Genomic DNA, 14,815 nt, shown 5'->3' on the forward strand with positions numbered 1-14,815 from the left:
TTCCAGGGGAGAGTCCGTTTGGCTAAGCTCGAGTGGTGAGACTCCTCAGCCTCCACCACTGGCATGGGTCTGGTCCTGGTGGCTCCTCCAAGGCCGCCGTGATGTGCAGCGACTCACTCCATTACCACAGGGAAGCAGAGCAGAGTCTCCGTGGGACAGGGATCCAGGTCGCCTGCAAGAAAGCGGCATCTTCCTCTGAGGTTCATGTTTTATAGAAATAAAGTGACAAAATTCTGTAGGCAGCTTTATTTCTACAGAGCCCATACCCTTCCTGTGCCTTTGGCAGCCGTGGCTGAGGACACAGAATGGTCAGATCTCGTGTCACCTTGGAGTTAGTAATGCGAATTGTGGGGTTCTGAGTGAGGCAAGAAAGGGAGCTGGTGTTTTTTAGAGATTTGAAGGGAAAAGCATCTTCAGGGTACCCAGAAGAGACTGGTATACCATTTTCCAAACGTTCTGGGTAATTATAAGTGTTACCGTGTTCGCATTAGTTCCTCTCCTGCAGGAAAAGCAGTTAAATAAAACTTGCCTTGGCTGGCAACCCCAGCTTCTGGTCAGCAGAGCCAAGATCAGGGAAGTGAGTGGAGGGCCTCTAAGAGAAAACAGACTCGGCCAGCCAGATTGTGTGTTCTGTGCAGGGTCAGACTGTGAAGGTGATGGGACAGCCACTCGCCTTCAGGAAGCTGCCAGTGTAATGGGGTGAGGTGGGCCTAGAAAAGACAAGAGGAAATCACTGATCCTGGTAGAAGGCCCAAGGGTGGCGGGGTGGGGGGAGGGGTGGCTTTGGAGGTACGGAGAGCAGTGATGATTAGTTAGGTAATCTGACAGTCTTCGTGGGGCCAGAGAGGATTCGGATGTTGGCATCTGAGCCGAAGCTTGCAACAGGAGGGGTTTCCCAAGGTGATGTGAGGGCGGCAGCAGGGAAGGCTGGAGGCTTGGCAGGCATGCTCAGCGTGTGACAAACCTGCAGCCAGGCTGCAGATCGTTGGGGGGGCTGGGAGGGCTTGAGGCAGAGCCGTGCACCACCCGTGGGCCCTGAGTGAGGCTGGCGTGGCGGAGGGTAGAGTTCGGTGGCTGGGGCAATCAGGTCCTGGTTTAGGTGAGCCGTGTCCCGGAAATGAGAAAGGCGTCAGAGCCCTGGCCACGCGCAGCAAGGAAAGAGCTGAGGCGGCGGGGCTTTCAGACCGTTCAGGGCTGGCCCTGTGCTTCCGGAGAGTAGCCCTGAGCCCCACTACTCAGTATTTTTTACTGTCCTCAGGTTTCTAATACATTTGGTTATCAGGTTTCCTGGCCTGCAGCAAATGAGGAGGGGTGTTGCTCCTGGAAGCAGGCACAGGGGCCATGAGAAGTGACTTTGAAAGGAGCAGGAGAGAAACTACAACGAGCAGAGGAGCAGTGAAAGGGGCGAGCCTCCTGCCTCTCCAGGACAGCAGCCTTGGCCCCAGCCTTAGATTCACTTAGGTCCAATAAGTTGGATTTAAGAAAGCAGGAACTGAGGGGGGCGGAGAGAAAAAAGCAGGAACTGTGTGAAACATGTTAGGAAAGTTTTCCTTAAAAATGGTTCAAGTCGGATTGATTTTTGTGCTCAATGGGGAGCCAGTTCAGGGGCGGGCTGGTCCCCCGGGATGCCAGATGGATGAGGTGTGACCACTCCTGCTAATGGACCGTGAATGGTACCGGAACTTTTAACGGAGCTCGAAAATTGGAAGTGGTGAAAAGCCAAACTTTGGGTGTTAACTATTTATCATTTCCTGGTTTCAGCCACATTGTAAATCACCTCGTGAGGGCAAAATGCAAAGAGGTGACTCTGCACAAGGATGGGCCCCTGGGGGAGACGGTTCTGGAGTGTTATAACTGCGGCTGCCGCAACGTCTTCCTCCTCGGCTTCATCCCCGCCAAGGCTGACTCGGTTGTGGTGCTGCTATGCAGGTGAGGGTGGGGCCGCGATTTCCCTGGGGGACTGCCTTTCAGCCCCAGTCATCTTCCGCAAAGACTCAGCCACTCCATGGCTCTGACTCCATGGAGCTTTAAAATAGTTTCTGCCGACTGACGAGGTGTAAGGAGGTTCGGGGGGTTGGGGCTTGTTAGAGAGCTAGGAATGTCAAGTAACCCTTTTGGGGTGTGTTCTGGTTAAATCATGAAAACAATTCTGTAAAAGCAAAGTCTGTTCTGAGTTTTAAGAGTTCAGAGCTCAAGTGTGTGGGGAGATGCAATTTATTGCTAACAATTTAAAGGTAATGTGATCATACAGTAAAATGTAGGGAACGCCCCTTTGAGGTTAAAGGCAGTAAGCCTTTGGGGGGCTAGAGGTCATCCTCACCTGGGCTCTCCCCGCCCTCGGGGCTTCTGCAGGCAGCCCTGTGCCAGTCAGAGCAGCCTCAAGGACATTAACTGGGACAGCTCGCAGTGGCAGCCCCTGATCCAGGACCGTTGCTTCCTGTCCTGGCTGGTCAAGATCCCTTCTGAGCAGGAGCAGCTGCGGGCGCGGCAGATCACCGCCCAGCAGATCAACAAGCTGGAGGAGCTCTGGAAGGTGAGGGCTTGCTGGGAGTGCCCATCCATCTCAGCACCGAGTGTTGGGGGGGTGGGTGGAGAGGGGAGCTGGGGGTGGTGTCTCAGAAACAGGAGATTCCGGAAGGAGCTCGAGGGAGACTCTACAGCCTCTACCTGGAGTGGCCCCTTGAGCTCCTTCTGGAAGCGGGACCGAGGGCGCCACGGGTACCTCCCGCCAGGCCTCTGGGAAAGGAAAGCTCCGGCTGTTGGAATTTTTCTCTTCTTGCTGAGGGCAAAGGTAGGTGGTGGGAAGGAAGTGGATGGGAACTGGCCATTGGTGACTGTGTGTGGACATGTCAGGAGGAGCCGGGCCTGAGTAGACAGACAGGACTGTGGGTGCACTCTATAAAACCTGGTTGGGCCTGTGACGCATCGGAGCCAAGGCGACACCCAGCTGGGGGCGCGCGGGATTCCTGCTCTGCCCACAGACTCTTTCTCCAGGGAAGCCCATCTCTGGTTCTGGCTGTTTATATTTTTTGATAAAGTTTTAGTAACTAGGCTAGAAATTTTAATTAGGCACCCATATAATCAAAGATGTGAATTTATCTTCACTTCAAGTGCAAGTCAAAATATTTTTGAAGGACAGTCCAGCAAGGAACCTTTCCACCTTGATTTTCAAGTTGCCACAATTGTTTCACTGTTCCTGTTTGTATCCAAACAGCCCACATACTGTTCTGTCCCTGCCAAGAGAGTGTGTGTTGCGCCTGTTGGTGCAGCATAGGATCAGGAGGAAATGGGGAGGTGGGCCTTCCTTTCTGTTTACACAGCCAGGGAAGCCAGTAATCTTTCTGGCAGCCAGGAAGAAGTGTAATCTCTCCCAGGTCAGGGGCTAGGCCTTTGTTGGAGAATGCAGCCATCTGATGGTATAGGTGTGTCAGGGCTGTGTACCTGGGGTGTCCACCCTTGTGTGCCACGTGGACTTCCTGATATGAGGGCTCTCCTTACGGGGTGGACACCACCGACCACCGGGTGCCCTTCTCTGCATCAGCCCAACATCAGCTCGTTCTAAGAAATGGTGGGTGTGACTGTGCCTCTGTTGACTGGGGAGCTCGCATATAGTTCATTTTAGAGGTGAGAACAGGGAAGAACGTGGTGCCGTTCTTGTCCTCTAGGAAAATCCTTCTGCCACCTTGGAGGACCTCGAGAAGCCGGGAGTGGATGAGGAGCCGCAGCATGTCCTCCTGCGGTATGAGGATGCCTACCAGTACCAGAACATATTCGGTCCTCTAGTCAAGCTGGAGGCTGACTATGATAAGAAACTGAAAGAGTCGCAGGTGATGTGGTGTGTGCAGGAGGGTTTGGTCATTTTAACAAAGCATCTCTCCTAAGGTCTGGGGAGGGTGGTTTTCTCTGCAGACTGCAAATGCTGACGTGGGCCGAGGCCCAGCCCCTGAGAGACGGAACCGTGGATTGAGGACAGGCCTGTGGGCAGACGCCCCATCACTCAAAGCCAGACACCTGCCTGGGTGTTTTCTGATTTTAAATGCAACAAAAATTCCTTACAGTTGGGTTTGTAGCCTTTGCCACAGCCATGAGAGTCAGACCTCAGGAGCCCACAGCACACTGAGGACACTCCTTGTGCCCGTCCCTCGGAGACTGTGCATAGGAAGCAGGAGCCCTGAGGCTCACGGGATGTGTCCTCAGCCATCGGCTTCCTTCTCTCCCTCCGCAGCCCACGGAGAAGCCGCCTCCAAGAACAGACATCATGTGGGGGTCTCCTGGTCGTCCTGTGCAGGTTTCGGGGTCCTAATGACTTCTCTCTTGGATGTGCCCTTGTTGGTGTTTCAGGCTGTCTGGTGCTGCTCGCCATAGGGCACGCACCTGTGGAAACCCAGACACAAGGAGTCCAGGCCTGTGTCTGTGTTGCAGGCTAACAGGGCTCTTATTTTTTATGTGCTCAGACTCAAGATAACATCACGGTCAGGTGGGACCTGGGCCTTAACAAGAAGAGAATCGCCTACTTCACTTTGCCCAAGACTGACTCTGGTAATGAGGATTTAGTCATAATTTGGTTAAGAGGTGATTTTAAGTTTTAAAATATTTGTGACCATAAGTAGCATAAAATTCCTAGTTTCACCCCTGTAAAGTGTCCCTTAATTTGAACTCTTCATGGTAGCATCTGTGGCGCGTGTGAAAACTCTTAACCTTTCTTGCTGTCTTTTCCCTGTAAGACATGAGGCTCATGCAAGGGGATGAGATATGCCTGCGGTACAAAGGGGACCTGGCGCCCCTATGGAAAGGGATCGGCCATGTCATCAAGGTCCCTGATAGTATCCTTTGTGTAAAGAAGGGCTGGCACAGGCACTGTCTGCCCAAGTCTCTGGCGAGCTTGTCCTGAGCACAGGAGACCTGCGTGGGGGTCACTGCTGAGAGCAGCCTCGAGGCCTCAGGTGGAGGGAAGGGTGTGTACAGCCGCGGCTGGAACGCCCTTTCTTCAGGTGTCCTCTGAGGGGGCACCGTTTATATAAAACTGATGAAGAGAGCTGCTTAGGCAGAAGCCAGGGTGCTCCGAGCTATGTGCCTCAGGGCTCTGTGGAAATCCACAATCAGGACCTGGAACCTGGGCCCTGAGCCTGGCTGCTCCATGCTGGGTGCTGGCTGCACTGGCCCCGGACACGGTGGGCAGGATCTGTCACTGAGAACATGGGGCTCTGGCTGCGTTTTCTGTCTTTGGTGCAGAGGAGGGTCTGTCTCTTCAGTAACAGAGTGAGGGCTCCTCAGAAAGGCTTTTGACAAGGATGAGACTTAACTCGGCGGCATAGATTATGGCGACGAGATCGCTATTGAGCTTCGGAGCAGTGTGGGTGCACCCGTGGAGGTGACTCATAACTTCCAGGTGGATTTCGTGTGGAAGTCAACCTCATTCGACAGGTATGTCTGCCTCCTTCCCAGCCTCTACTTCCCTGCATCTACTTTGTGGTCACCTGCCCTTGGCATGGCTGCTGCCTCCGGCGTCTCCGTGCTTCTCCTCCTCGTCACAGAGGGGCAGGTCTGCACAGCAGCTCCACGGTGGTGCGTGCCACTGACCTGGAGCTTTCCTTTCAGGATGCAGAGTGCGTTGAAAACCTTTGCTGTGGACGAGACCTCCGTGTCGGGCTACATCTACCACAAACTGCTCGGCCACGAGGTGGAGGATGTGATCATCAAGTGCCAGCTGCCCAAGCGCTTCACGGCGCAGGGGCTCCCTGACCTCAACCACTCTCAGGTTCTCACCCGCCCCGGGGGCAGGAGGGTCCTGGACTGCAGAGCCTGCCTGGTGAGCGGCCCTCCGCTGTGTCTACACCCCTAACGGCCACTTGTATCTGAAGGTTTACGCCGTGAAGACTGTGCTGCAGAGACCACTGAGTCTGATCCAGGGCCCGCCGGGCACAGGAAAGACGGTGACCTCAGCCACCATTGTCTACCACCTGGCTCGGCAAGGCAACGGGTAGGGCTCTGCACAGCCCAAGTCGGGGAGAGAGGGAGGCCTGTCTTCCAGGAGGCTTTGGGGCCCGGGGTGTCTGGCATGCTGCATTCTATGCCGTTTATATTAGATCTGGCCTTTGTGGTTGCTTTTAACAAGCAAACCTGCCATTCTTGTAAAGGCCATAGTGGGTAAGTTCATCCTGGGTTGTGTTGTGCCTGCGTGCACCTTGGAGCTTTGAAAGTCTTTACAGTGCAAACAGGAGGTGAGGATGTTGGACTCGGGTGTTAGCAGTGGGTTGCATGAGTGGCGTGAAGATCAGGAAGCTCCAGACCATCTGGCTCTTAGCTCCTTCAGCATCGTGTCACTCCTGGCTTTAGTCTTAGAGCTTGAGCTAGCTCCACTGCCTATGATTCAAAACAACAGTCTTGGCTAATTAGACTTTCTCTGGGCGAGCACTGACGTTTGCTCACACTGTGTTGAAGGCCCGTGCTTGTCTGTGCTCCAAGCAACATAGCCGTGGATCAGCTGACTGAGAAGATCCACCAGACTGGGCTGAAAGTCGTGCGGCTCTGTGCCAAGAGCCGAGAGGCCATCGACTCCCCGGTGTCGTTCTTGGCCCTGCACAACCAGATCAGGAACATGGACAGGTGGGTGTCGGGTAGCCGGCCGTAAGCGAGGCGTGTCTCCCCTGGGCAGGCCCTGGCGGCACACGCCTCCCTCTCACGCGCCCCTGTGTCTGCAGCATGCCGGAGCTCCAGAAGCTGCAGCAGCTGAAGGATGAGACCGGCGAGCTGTCGTCTGCGGACGAAAAGCGGTACCGGGCCCTGAAGCGCACTGCCGAGAGAGAGCTGCTCATGGTGAACTCACCCGCCCTGCTGCCGGGGGAACTGGCCTGGGCCTTTGGGCGTTTGTCTTGTTCACTTGGGCCAAAGGACCTGTTTGGATACGTTAAGTCCACGATGGCACCTTTAGTTAGTTTGTTGTTTTGCATTTGAGGAGAGAACTCTGATACCCTCCTCCATATGCTTTCTCTGAGATCACACAGAGACATCTTGTTGAGGTAGATTCCACTCCCCGCCAGCCTCCCTGCTGCTGGGATCTTGGGAACCTGGTCCGTACCCGGGGTGGGGCAGGGGGCAGGTCTGGAGCGCCGTCTCCTGCTCTTTGCTGATGAACCAACCGAAAGTGGATCTCAGCCTGAGCATGGTGTCCCTGGCTTAGCGCTGCCCCTCAGAGGCTGTCTCAAGGCACCAAGCTCTTTCTTAGGCATGAAGCCCAACCACTTAGGATCTCAAAAGTTAGGGTCATTGCACCCTGGACAGATGTTGTCAGGGAGGGACCATTTATTTCCATAGTTGCGGAGAAGGGCGTGGACCGGAACGGTGTGTGTGCCCCGTCCTGCCTGCTTTTGGGATCTGGGAACATTGACTGTGCAGGTGCCCTGATGCCTGGTGCACTCTCTTCCCCAGAATGCAGATGTCATCTGCTGCACGTGTGTGGGCGCCGGGGATCCGAGGCTCGCCAAGATGCAGTTCCGATCCATTTTAATCGACGAGAGCACCCAGGCCACCGAGCCAGAGTGCATGGTCCCTGTGGTCCTTGGAGCCAAGCAGGTGGGCCACAGCCCATCCATTATAGTCTTGTTTGAAAATTGGTGTGCATTCTCTCCTGTTCCAGTTCTGTGTAATTCTTAGTGCTGGGGGTTTGTTTTTAAGTGTCCTATGGTGCTGTTTGATGCCCTGGCAGAGCGCAGAGGGATGCACAGCAGGCCCTTTGAGGGGGTCTTCGAAGGGTGGACTTGGCACAGAGTGCCTTTGTGTGGGTTCTGAGTGCAAGTTTGCGTGTTTCATGTATGTGGTGGGCAGTTTTCCCACCCCCAGTCCATATCTTGCCACTTGAATTCACATAACCGGGTGGTTGTATGGACCCTGGCCCTCTTAGTCCCCTGAGTGGGCGTCTAGGCTATTCCATGCTTGAGCTTCTTACCTGTGTGGGCCTTTCACCACAGCTGATCCTCGTGGGCGACCACTGCCAGCTGGGCCCCGTGGTGATGTGCAAGAAGGCGGCCAAGGCCGGGCTGTCCCAGTCGCTCTTTGAGCGCCTGGTGGTGCTGGGCATCCGTCCCATCCGCCTCCAGGTCCAGTATCGGATGCATCCTGCGCTCAGTGCCTTCCCATCCAACATCTTCTATGAGGGCTCTCTTCAGAATGGTGTCACTGCAGGTAATACTCGGCCCAGAGTGGGGGGCCTGGGGAGACAATACCTCCTGTCACTTCCTTCTTAAGTGGCCTTACGTGGTGACTGCTTGTGGGTAGGGGACGCCTCAGAGAGATGCAGTGGTCAGTGGGACAGAACGTGCGCTCTGGAGTGCACTCTGGGACATTCTCGGGGTGTGGGCAAGGGGGAGCCCGCGTCCTCGTAAAATTCAGAGTCACTATGTGAGAATCCCCACCATTGGCACGTCACACACAACACACAGAAGATGGGGTGGCAGAGCTGACTGCCCGTCCCGCTCCCTCCTCTTATCGCTGGTTCTCAAAGTCGGGGCCCTGGCGGTCTCAAAGACCTCTGCACGACCAAGGCCAGACTACTTCTGTAGTAACACTGGGACACCGTGCGCCTTTTGGCTGTGCTGACACTCACGCTAATGGCACAGAAGCCGTAGCATGAGTCAGCGGTGCGACCAGGCTGCTGTGTGTCGTCACCACTGCACACCTGTGGCAGGCACCATCCTGGGTGCACAAGCGAAGAGTACTCAGTTTACTAATCCCTGAGTGCACGTTCTTGTGATTCTGTGTGTGATGGGAGAGGACGTTCTCCTGAGAAACTTGGCAGGGGTGTGAGGTGCTTGAAGGAAGGACTCACACACTGGTTATATAGACTGGGGTATTTAGCAGGCGTTTTCCCAAAAGTGACCAAAGCGAGCCTGTGGCTTCAAGGAAAATAACTGAGAATATTCATCATCAGTGATAAAATCTGAGAATTCACACCAAAATTAGAATTTTGGAAAACCCATGTCCCCTGTCATGAGCTGATCAAGTCTTCCCAGTGCTGAGTGGATTTTCTGATGAGATCTTTGGTGGTGACAGATGTCAGGTGCGTCAGCCTTTGGAAGCTCTGCCTGACGGGGTGAGCAGGCACTTGCCATTCCAATGGCCAGCAAGGGTGCTCCCAAGTCACTGGGGGGTCAAAAGCCATGCAGGTGCAGGGCAGAGTAGAAAGGCCATCGTCACTGACCCTGCAGGGTGACCTCCCGTCCAGCTTTCCTGTAGAATCAGGGACAGAATTCCACAGTAGTAGGAAAGGTCATAAAACACGCTTCCCTTTTCCAACCACGTGCATCTGTGACCATCCTCACATGCTGCAAGGGCTCATGGGAGACTGGGAACAGGAGTAGAGTAAGCTGGATAGTGAAGTGAGTTGCGAAAATTCACTAAATATATATTTTAGTGGAAAATAGTTATTTTTCATTAAAAAAATTTGTAAGTTAATATGTTTATCTTTAAATGAATTTTAAAATATTTTAGATTTCTGGGTTTTAAAATACAATAAATATCAATAGGTGTAATCCACAAAAACAATAGCTGTTTGAACTCCTCAACTTTTCAGAGTGTAAAGGGGTTCTGAGAGCAGCATTCATTCAGGAACCACTTAGTATCTCGTTAATGCCAACAGCCTACCACATCGGCCTTGTTTAGCCCATGTTATAGGTGAGGAAACTGAGGCTGAAAGTGTGCGTGCCTGGGCAGGGCCACACGGCTGCTGTGCAGTGCAGTCTTGACACTTAGAATGCTGCTGGTCTGTTGGGTGGTGGGGCTAGAAAAGGCCAGGACATGAGAAGCTTGTTTGTGATTCTCTGACGCGGTTGACACTTGTTGGGAAAGCCACCGCGTAACCCTGATTCACACCCTCGCCCACCTTGCTCCACCTTCCTCCATGGCGTCAGCTCCATAGGGCAGGGGTTGGTGGTGGTGGTTCACTGCTGAACCATCAGTGCCCAGGACATAGCACCCCATGAGTATATTTTTTTAAACTCTCTACTGAAGTGTAAAAAAGTGCCCAGATCCTAAGTGTTCAGCTTAATGCGTTTTCTCTAAGTGAACACACCTGTGTAACTAGCACCTGCATCTAAAAGCACAACCTGACCAGCTCCTTGCAGCCTTGAAGTGACCCCTGTCCAGGGCAGTGCGGGTGCCCGCCCAGACCCACGGACTCAGGGTAGCCTGACATCAGTGGTGGCGGGAGTGTTTACACCACAGATATTGCCCAGCATTGTAGATTAGCCCTCGCCTTACCCCCAGCAGGTGGTTAAACATTTGCCAGCAGCGAGTGGGTCACCAAGCTTGCCAGCCACTGCCCTTGCTTGAAAGGTTGAGGCTTTGCCTCATTTTCAGCTTGACATAAAAGGGATCATACAATGTGTTCTCATGGGTCAAGCTTCCTTCATCAGTGTTAGGCTATTTTCATGCAGAAATACCAGTTTTCTTAACACTAATCTGATTAGGTACAACTCCAGTCAGAATTCCCAAAGGTGGGCTTCCCTGGTGGCGCAGTGGTTGAGAGTCTGCCTGCCAATGCGGGGGACACAGGTTCGAGCCCTGGTCTGGGAAGATCCCACATGCCGCGGAGCAACTGGGCCCGTGAGCCACAACTGCTGAGCCTGAGCGTCTGGAGCCTCTGCTCCGCAACAAGAGAGGCCGCGATAGTGAGAGGCCCACGCACCGCGATGAAGAGTGGCCCCCACTCGCCGCAACTGGAGAAAGCCCTCACACAGAAACGAAGACCCAACACAGCCAAAAATAAAAATAATAAATAAATAATAAATAAAAAAATTAAAAAAAAAGAATTCCCAAAGGTGTGGGTGGGATGTGTGATTTGACAAGCTGATTTTTTAAAATTGTAAGGACCAAGCACCCAAGACGAACGTGAAGAGCCTGACAAAGGTGGCAGCTCGTACTAGAAGATGTCAGGAGTTACTGTAAAGCTGTAGTCGCAGAGACACTGGGCACAGTGCCCAGGATAGAGTCCAGAGGCAGACCTATCTGTCGACAAGCCCTGGTGTGTGACAAGATAGGGTCAGCTCAACAGTGTAATTCTTTTTTTTTTTTTTTACCGCACCACGCGGCATGTGGGATCTTAGTTCCCCAACCAGGGATCAAACCTGCACCCCCTGCATTGTGGAAGTGCGGAGTCTTAACCACTGGACCACCAGGGAAGTCCCAACAGTGTCATTCTTAAAAGCCAGTTGTAGGGGCATATGAGTCCCTTAAGGTACATCATAAAGCTTCTGGAAGGAAATTGAATATCTTCGTTACCCTGGGGCAGACACAGGTTTCTTAAACAGACTGCAGAAAGCACTAACCAGTGAGATCTGTTCAGCCAGTGAGCCGGCTTCGTCCCAGACACGGTGCCAGGTGTTCCTGGGAGTTTCGGTCAGAGGACGTACTCGGTGGCCTGCCCCGGGCCCGCAGACCTGGGTCTTTTGCCTGGAGCCTGCGGTTTCCTGCCCTGCCGTGTGCCTGCCCAGGATGGCATGGCCTCCACTCAGCTCTCCACCTTAGCTCAGTCCAGACTGCCTACACTTTCTTCTCTGATAAGATATTCTCTTTTTTTCTCCTCTACGATGACAGCGGATCGTGTGAAGAAGGGGTTTGACTTCCAGTGGCCCCAACCGGATAAACCGATGTTCTTCTATGTGACCCAGGGCCAAGAGGAGATTGCCAGCTCAGGCACCTCCTACCTAAACAGGTAAGCAGAGACTCATCTGTTGCGTCTCCTGGCTTCAGTGATGGCTTGTCCAGTGACTGCTAACCTGTGGTTTTGTTTAATGCGGTGGTGAAACTTTTCCTTGTCCCCCTCATCCTTATTCTGTTCAGACACTTAAACCAACAGCCTATTTCCAAGCTCATCTTTTCAGCATATGTTTTTATGTTGAGCAGATCCTTCATAAGTCCACGTGTGAGCCTTTCTATCCCTCATGACTCCCTTGGTAAAAGATGGGCAGCCCAGCCGTGGCCGCACTGGGCAGGGCCTTCACAGCGTTATGCTGGAGGCGGAACTGCCCCTGAGCCTCCCACAGCCTCCAGCCTTGGTGGGGGGTCTCAGGAGCCCAGAGATGGAGCCTGGGAAGTGAAAACCTGATTTTCTTAGGACGGAGGCTGCAAATGTGGAGAAGATCACCACGAAGCTGCTGAAGGCGGGCGCCAAGCCAGATCAGATCGGCATCATCACGCCCTACGAGGGCCAGCGCTCCTACCTGGTGCAGTACATGCAGTTCAGTGGCTCCCTGCACACCAAGCTCTACCAGGTGCGCGCGCCCAGTCCGGTCTGCTGGCTCCTACCCCAGGCACTGACCTTTGACCACCTTGTAGCAGAGGCGCAGTGAGCCGGTGGCCAGCACCTAGGGGCTCTGCAGGCTTCAGGTCCCAGGCTCATCGCTGGGATTTGATGGTGCATCTTAACACGAGGCTGAGGGGTCCTTGAAGGAAGCCTATTGGCTGACCGTGACCATTGCCCCTGCAGGAGGTGGAGATCGCCAGCGTGGATGCGTTCCAGGGCCGCGAGAAGGACTTCATCATCCTCTCCTGTGTGCGGGCGAATGAGCACCAAGGCATCGGATTTTTAAACGACCCCAGAAGGCTTAATGTGGCCTTGACCAGAGCACGGTACGGAGGACTGAGTCCTGTTGGGCCTTGCTGGTGGCTCCTCTTGCATAGGAGTCCTTCTGAGGCGCTGGGAGGTGTTGGCCCAAGAGGCTGCTCAATGCCTGGTTCTCTTCCTATTAATTCTCCTACCCCAGCTGTGCCCTGGGCTGCGGCACAGGGCATGGTAGAGGGGCTTCGCCAGTGCTAGTGGTCAGAGGGCTCCCAGCAGCAATTCGGAAAGAACGTCTCACTCATGAGTTGTCTTTGTTTCTGTGTTCTGGTGGCTTTCTACGGCCTCAGTCTCGAGGAAAATTCCATCCCAACAGCGGAGTGTCCCTGTTAAGTTGTTTAATCTATGAGTCTAATGTTTTAGTCCTATTTGCCTTGTTCAGTTCTGGAATATAACTTTTCTGAAATGGTGAGGGACCCAGAGGGCAAGGTGGACCCTGTGTTAACCCCACGTGGCACCAGACAACAGCCACCATCGTGCCAGCCCCAAGCTGGGCTCACGTTCGCATGTTGGTTCCTTCCCCACTGAGGGCACCTTGGTTTTCGTTTGTTACCCCATTTGTTTGGTGGCCAGCGTTGGCGGGGGTGGGGGTGGTCCCAACACAGCTTGATGAGTGTGAGCATCCATGAGCAGCTCAGCTTGGGCCTCGAGTTACATGCCCGGCCCATCAGGGGTCCCGAAGCCGCTGTGGAGCCTGCCTGGGCCACTTATGACATAGTGCCCAGGAGGCTAACTCATGGTTGCAAACAAGGAGACTCATCTCTGAGCTCATCGGCCCGCAGAGGTGTTTTGACATCTGGGCTCCACAGAAATGTGCCCTCAAATAAACCCGAGTGTAGGCTCGGCAGCTTACAGGGTGGGCTCCAGTGAAAGTCACCTCAGCTCGCAGTTACCCACCTGTCCCCAGCATTCACGGCGGGCACTGGCACAGGCAGGGCAGGCGTCTGGGCAGGGAGGTCGAGGGTGGCCCCCAAGGCTCCTGTGTGGCAAGAGGAGGGGTGCGTGGTGGGCGGGGTGCCAGGAGAGCTGCCTGGGCACCTTTTACTCTGGACTTGGGTTTCGAGTTTGTTTGCTCTTGCCTTGGACCGATCTGCGTAGTGCTCTGCTCACTGCAGCCCTGAGCACGGCGCTCTGTGCACACGTCTTGCAGATATGGGGTCATTATCGTGGGCAACCCGAAGGCCCTGTCCAAGCAGCCGCTCTGGAACCACCTGCTGAACTACTACAAGGAGCAGAAGGTGCTGGTGGAGGGGCCGCTGAACAACCTGCGGGAGAGCCTCATGCAGTTCAGCAAGCCCAGGAAGCTGGTCAACACCATCAACCCGGTGAGTGCCGGCCGCGGGCAGGGGGCGGGGGTGGGTGGAAGAGACTGCTGGGAACCCTGTCCTCCCCAAGCTGGTGTTCTGGGCACGTGGCAGTGAGCAATGGCAGGTGTGACTCGTGACGAGTGCGAGCTGAGGGTGCGCCGAGAGTGTCAGTGTGTGAACAGGAGCCATGCGTGCAGGTCTGTCCCCACGGAGCCCCCCACGCCAGGTCTCCCCACTGTTCTGAGGCCTTTCTGGCCTTGGACCTCATGGGATGCTACGTCACGGGTGGCACCTAGGGGTCAGACCCAAGCAGTTAGGGAACTTGGCAAACCCAAGGTGCTCTGGGGGCCTAAGGAGTGGATGCTGCTTGAGCTGAAGCCCAGAGACGGAAATGTTTGGCAACAAAGGCCAGGTCAGACGAGGAGGGGCAGGCAAGGCCCAAAGCACACAAGGCCCAAAGCCGGCAAGCCTCGGGGTAGTCCTCGGTGCAGCCTGGCCACCTCCCAGGCCACCAGATCTTTGGAAGTTCTTCCTTGTGTCAACATGATAAATTCCTCACTTATCTAAACCCTTTGCAGGGAGCCCGCTTCATGACAACTGCCATGTATGATGCCCGGGAGGCCATCATCCCAGGATCGGTCTATGACCGGAGCAGCCAGGGTGAGTCTCTGCAGGGGACCGGCCCGGCCCCACAGTTGTTGACCGTTCCCACGCCCACAGCTTCCAGCCCTGTTACTCCTGGGGTGGCCTCCCAAGCCTTGGTCCACAGAAGCCTGCCTGACAGAGTTTTCTCAGCTTCCCTTGTCAGAAGTCAAATAACTGGTCTTTGGCCATTTCTAAAAAACATGTTTTTAAAGTAATATAGCTCAATGGACAGCGGTTTCTCAACAAATAC

At 54.3% G+C, this 14,815-nt stretch overlaps 1 protein-coding gene across 2 annotated transcripts in view; it reads left to right on the plus strand.

Annotated features, from left to right (window-relative positions):
• Window positions 1–14,815, plus strand: part of UPF1 (UPF1 RNA helicase and ATPase) — a 35,194-nt gene that overhangs the window by 15,555 nt on the left and 4,824 nt on the right. The window contains exons 4-20 of one of the 2 annotated variants that reach the window (XM_082455447.1): window positions 1,762–1,929; window positions 2,353–2,533; window positions 3,666–3,827; window positions 4,455–4,572; window positions 4,725–4,823; window positions 5,316–5,424; window positions 5,599–5,758; window positions 5,862–5,980; window positions 6,442–6,606; window positions 6,702–6,816; window positions 7,429–7,572; window positions 7,968–8,181; window positions 11,590–11,707; window positions 12,110–12,266; window positions 12,482–12,624; window positions 13,764–13,938; window positions 14,499–14,580. In XM_082455447.1, the coding sequence (XP_082311573.1) occupies window positions 1,762–1,929; window positions 2,353–2,533; window positions 3,666–3,827; window positions 4,455–4,572; window positions 4,725–4,823; window positions 5,316–5,424; window positions 5,599–5,758; window positions 5,862–5,980; window positions 6,442–6,606; window positions 6,702–6,816; window positions 7,429–7,572; window positions 7,968–8,181; window positions 11,590–11,707; window positions 12,110–12,266; window positions 12,482–12,624; window positions 13,764–13,938; window positions 14,499–14,580 (2,429 nt within the window). The remainder of the gene's footprint in view (window positions 1–1,761; window positions 1,930–2,352; window positions 2,534–3,665; window positions 3,828–4,454; window positions 4,573–4,724; window positions 4,824–5,315; window positions 5,425–5,598; window positions 5,759–5,861; window positions 5,981–6,441; window positions 6,607–6,701; window positions 6,817–7,428; window positions 7,573–7,967; window positions 8,182–11,589; window positions 11,708–12,109; window positions 12,267–12,481; window positions 12,625–13,763; window positions 13,939–14,498; window positions 14,581–14,815) is intronic. The other variant, XM_082455448.1, reaches the window with a different exon arrangement.

This window comes from Balaenoptera physalus (assembly GCF_965194825.1).
Source record: "Balaenoptera physalus genome assembly, chromosome: 3".
Lineage (NCBI taxonomy): Eukaryota > Metazoa > Chordata > Mammalia > Artiodactyla > Balaenopteridae > Balaenoptera > Balaenoptera physalus.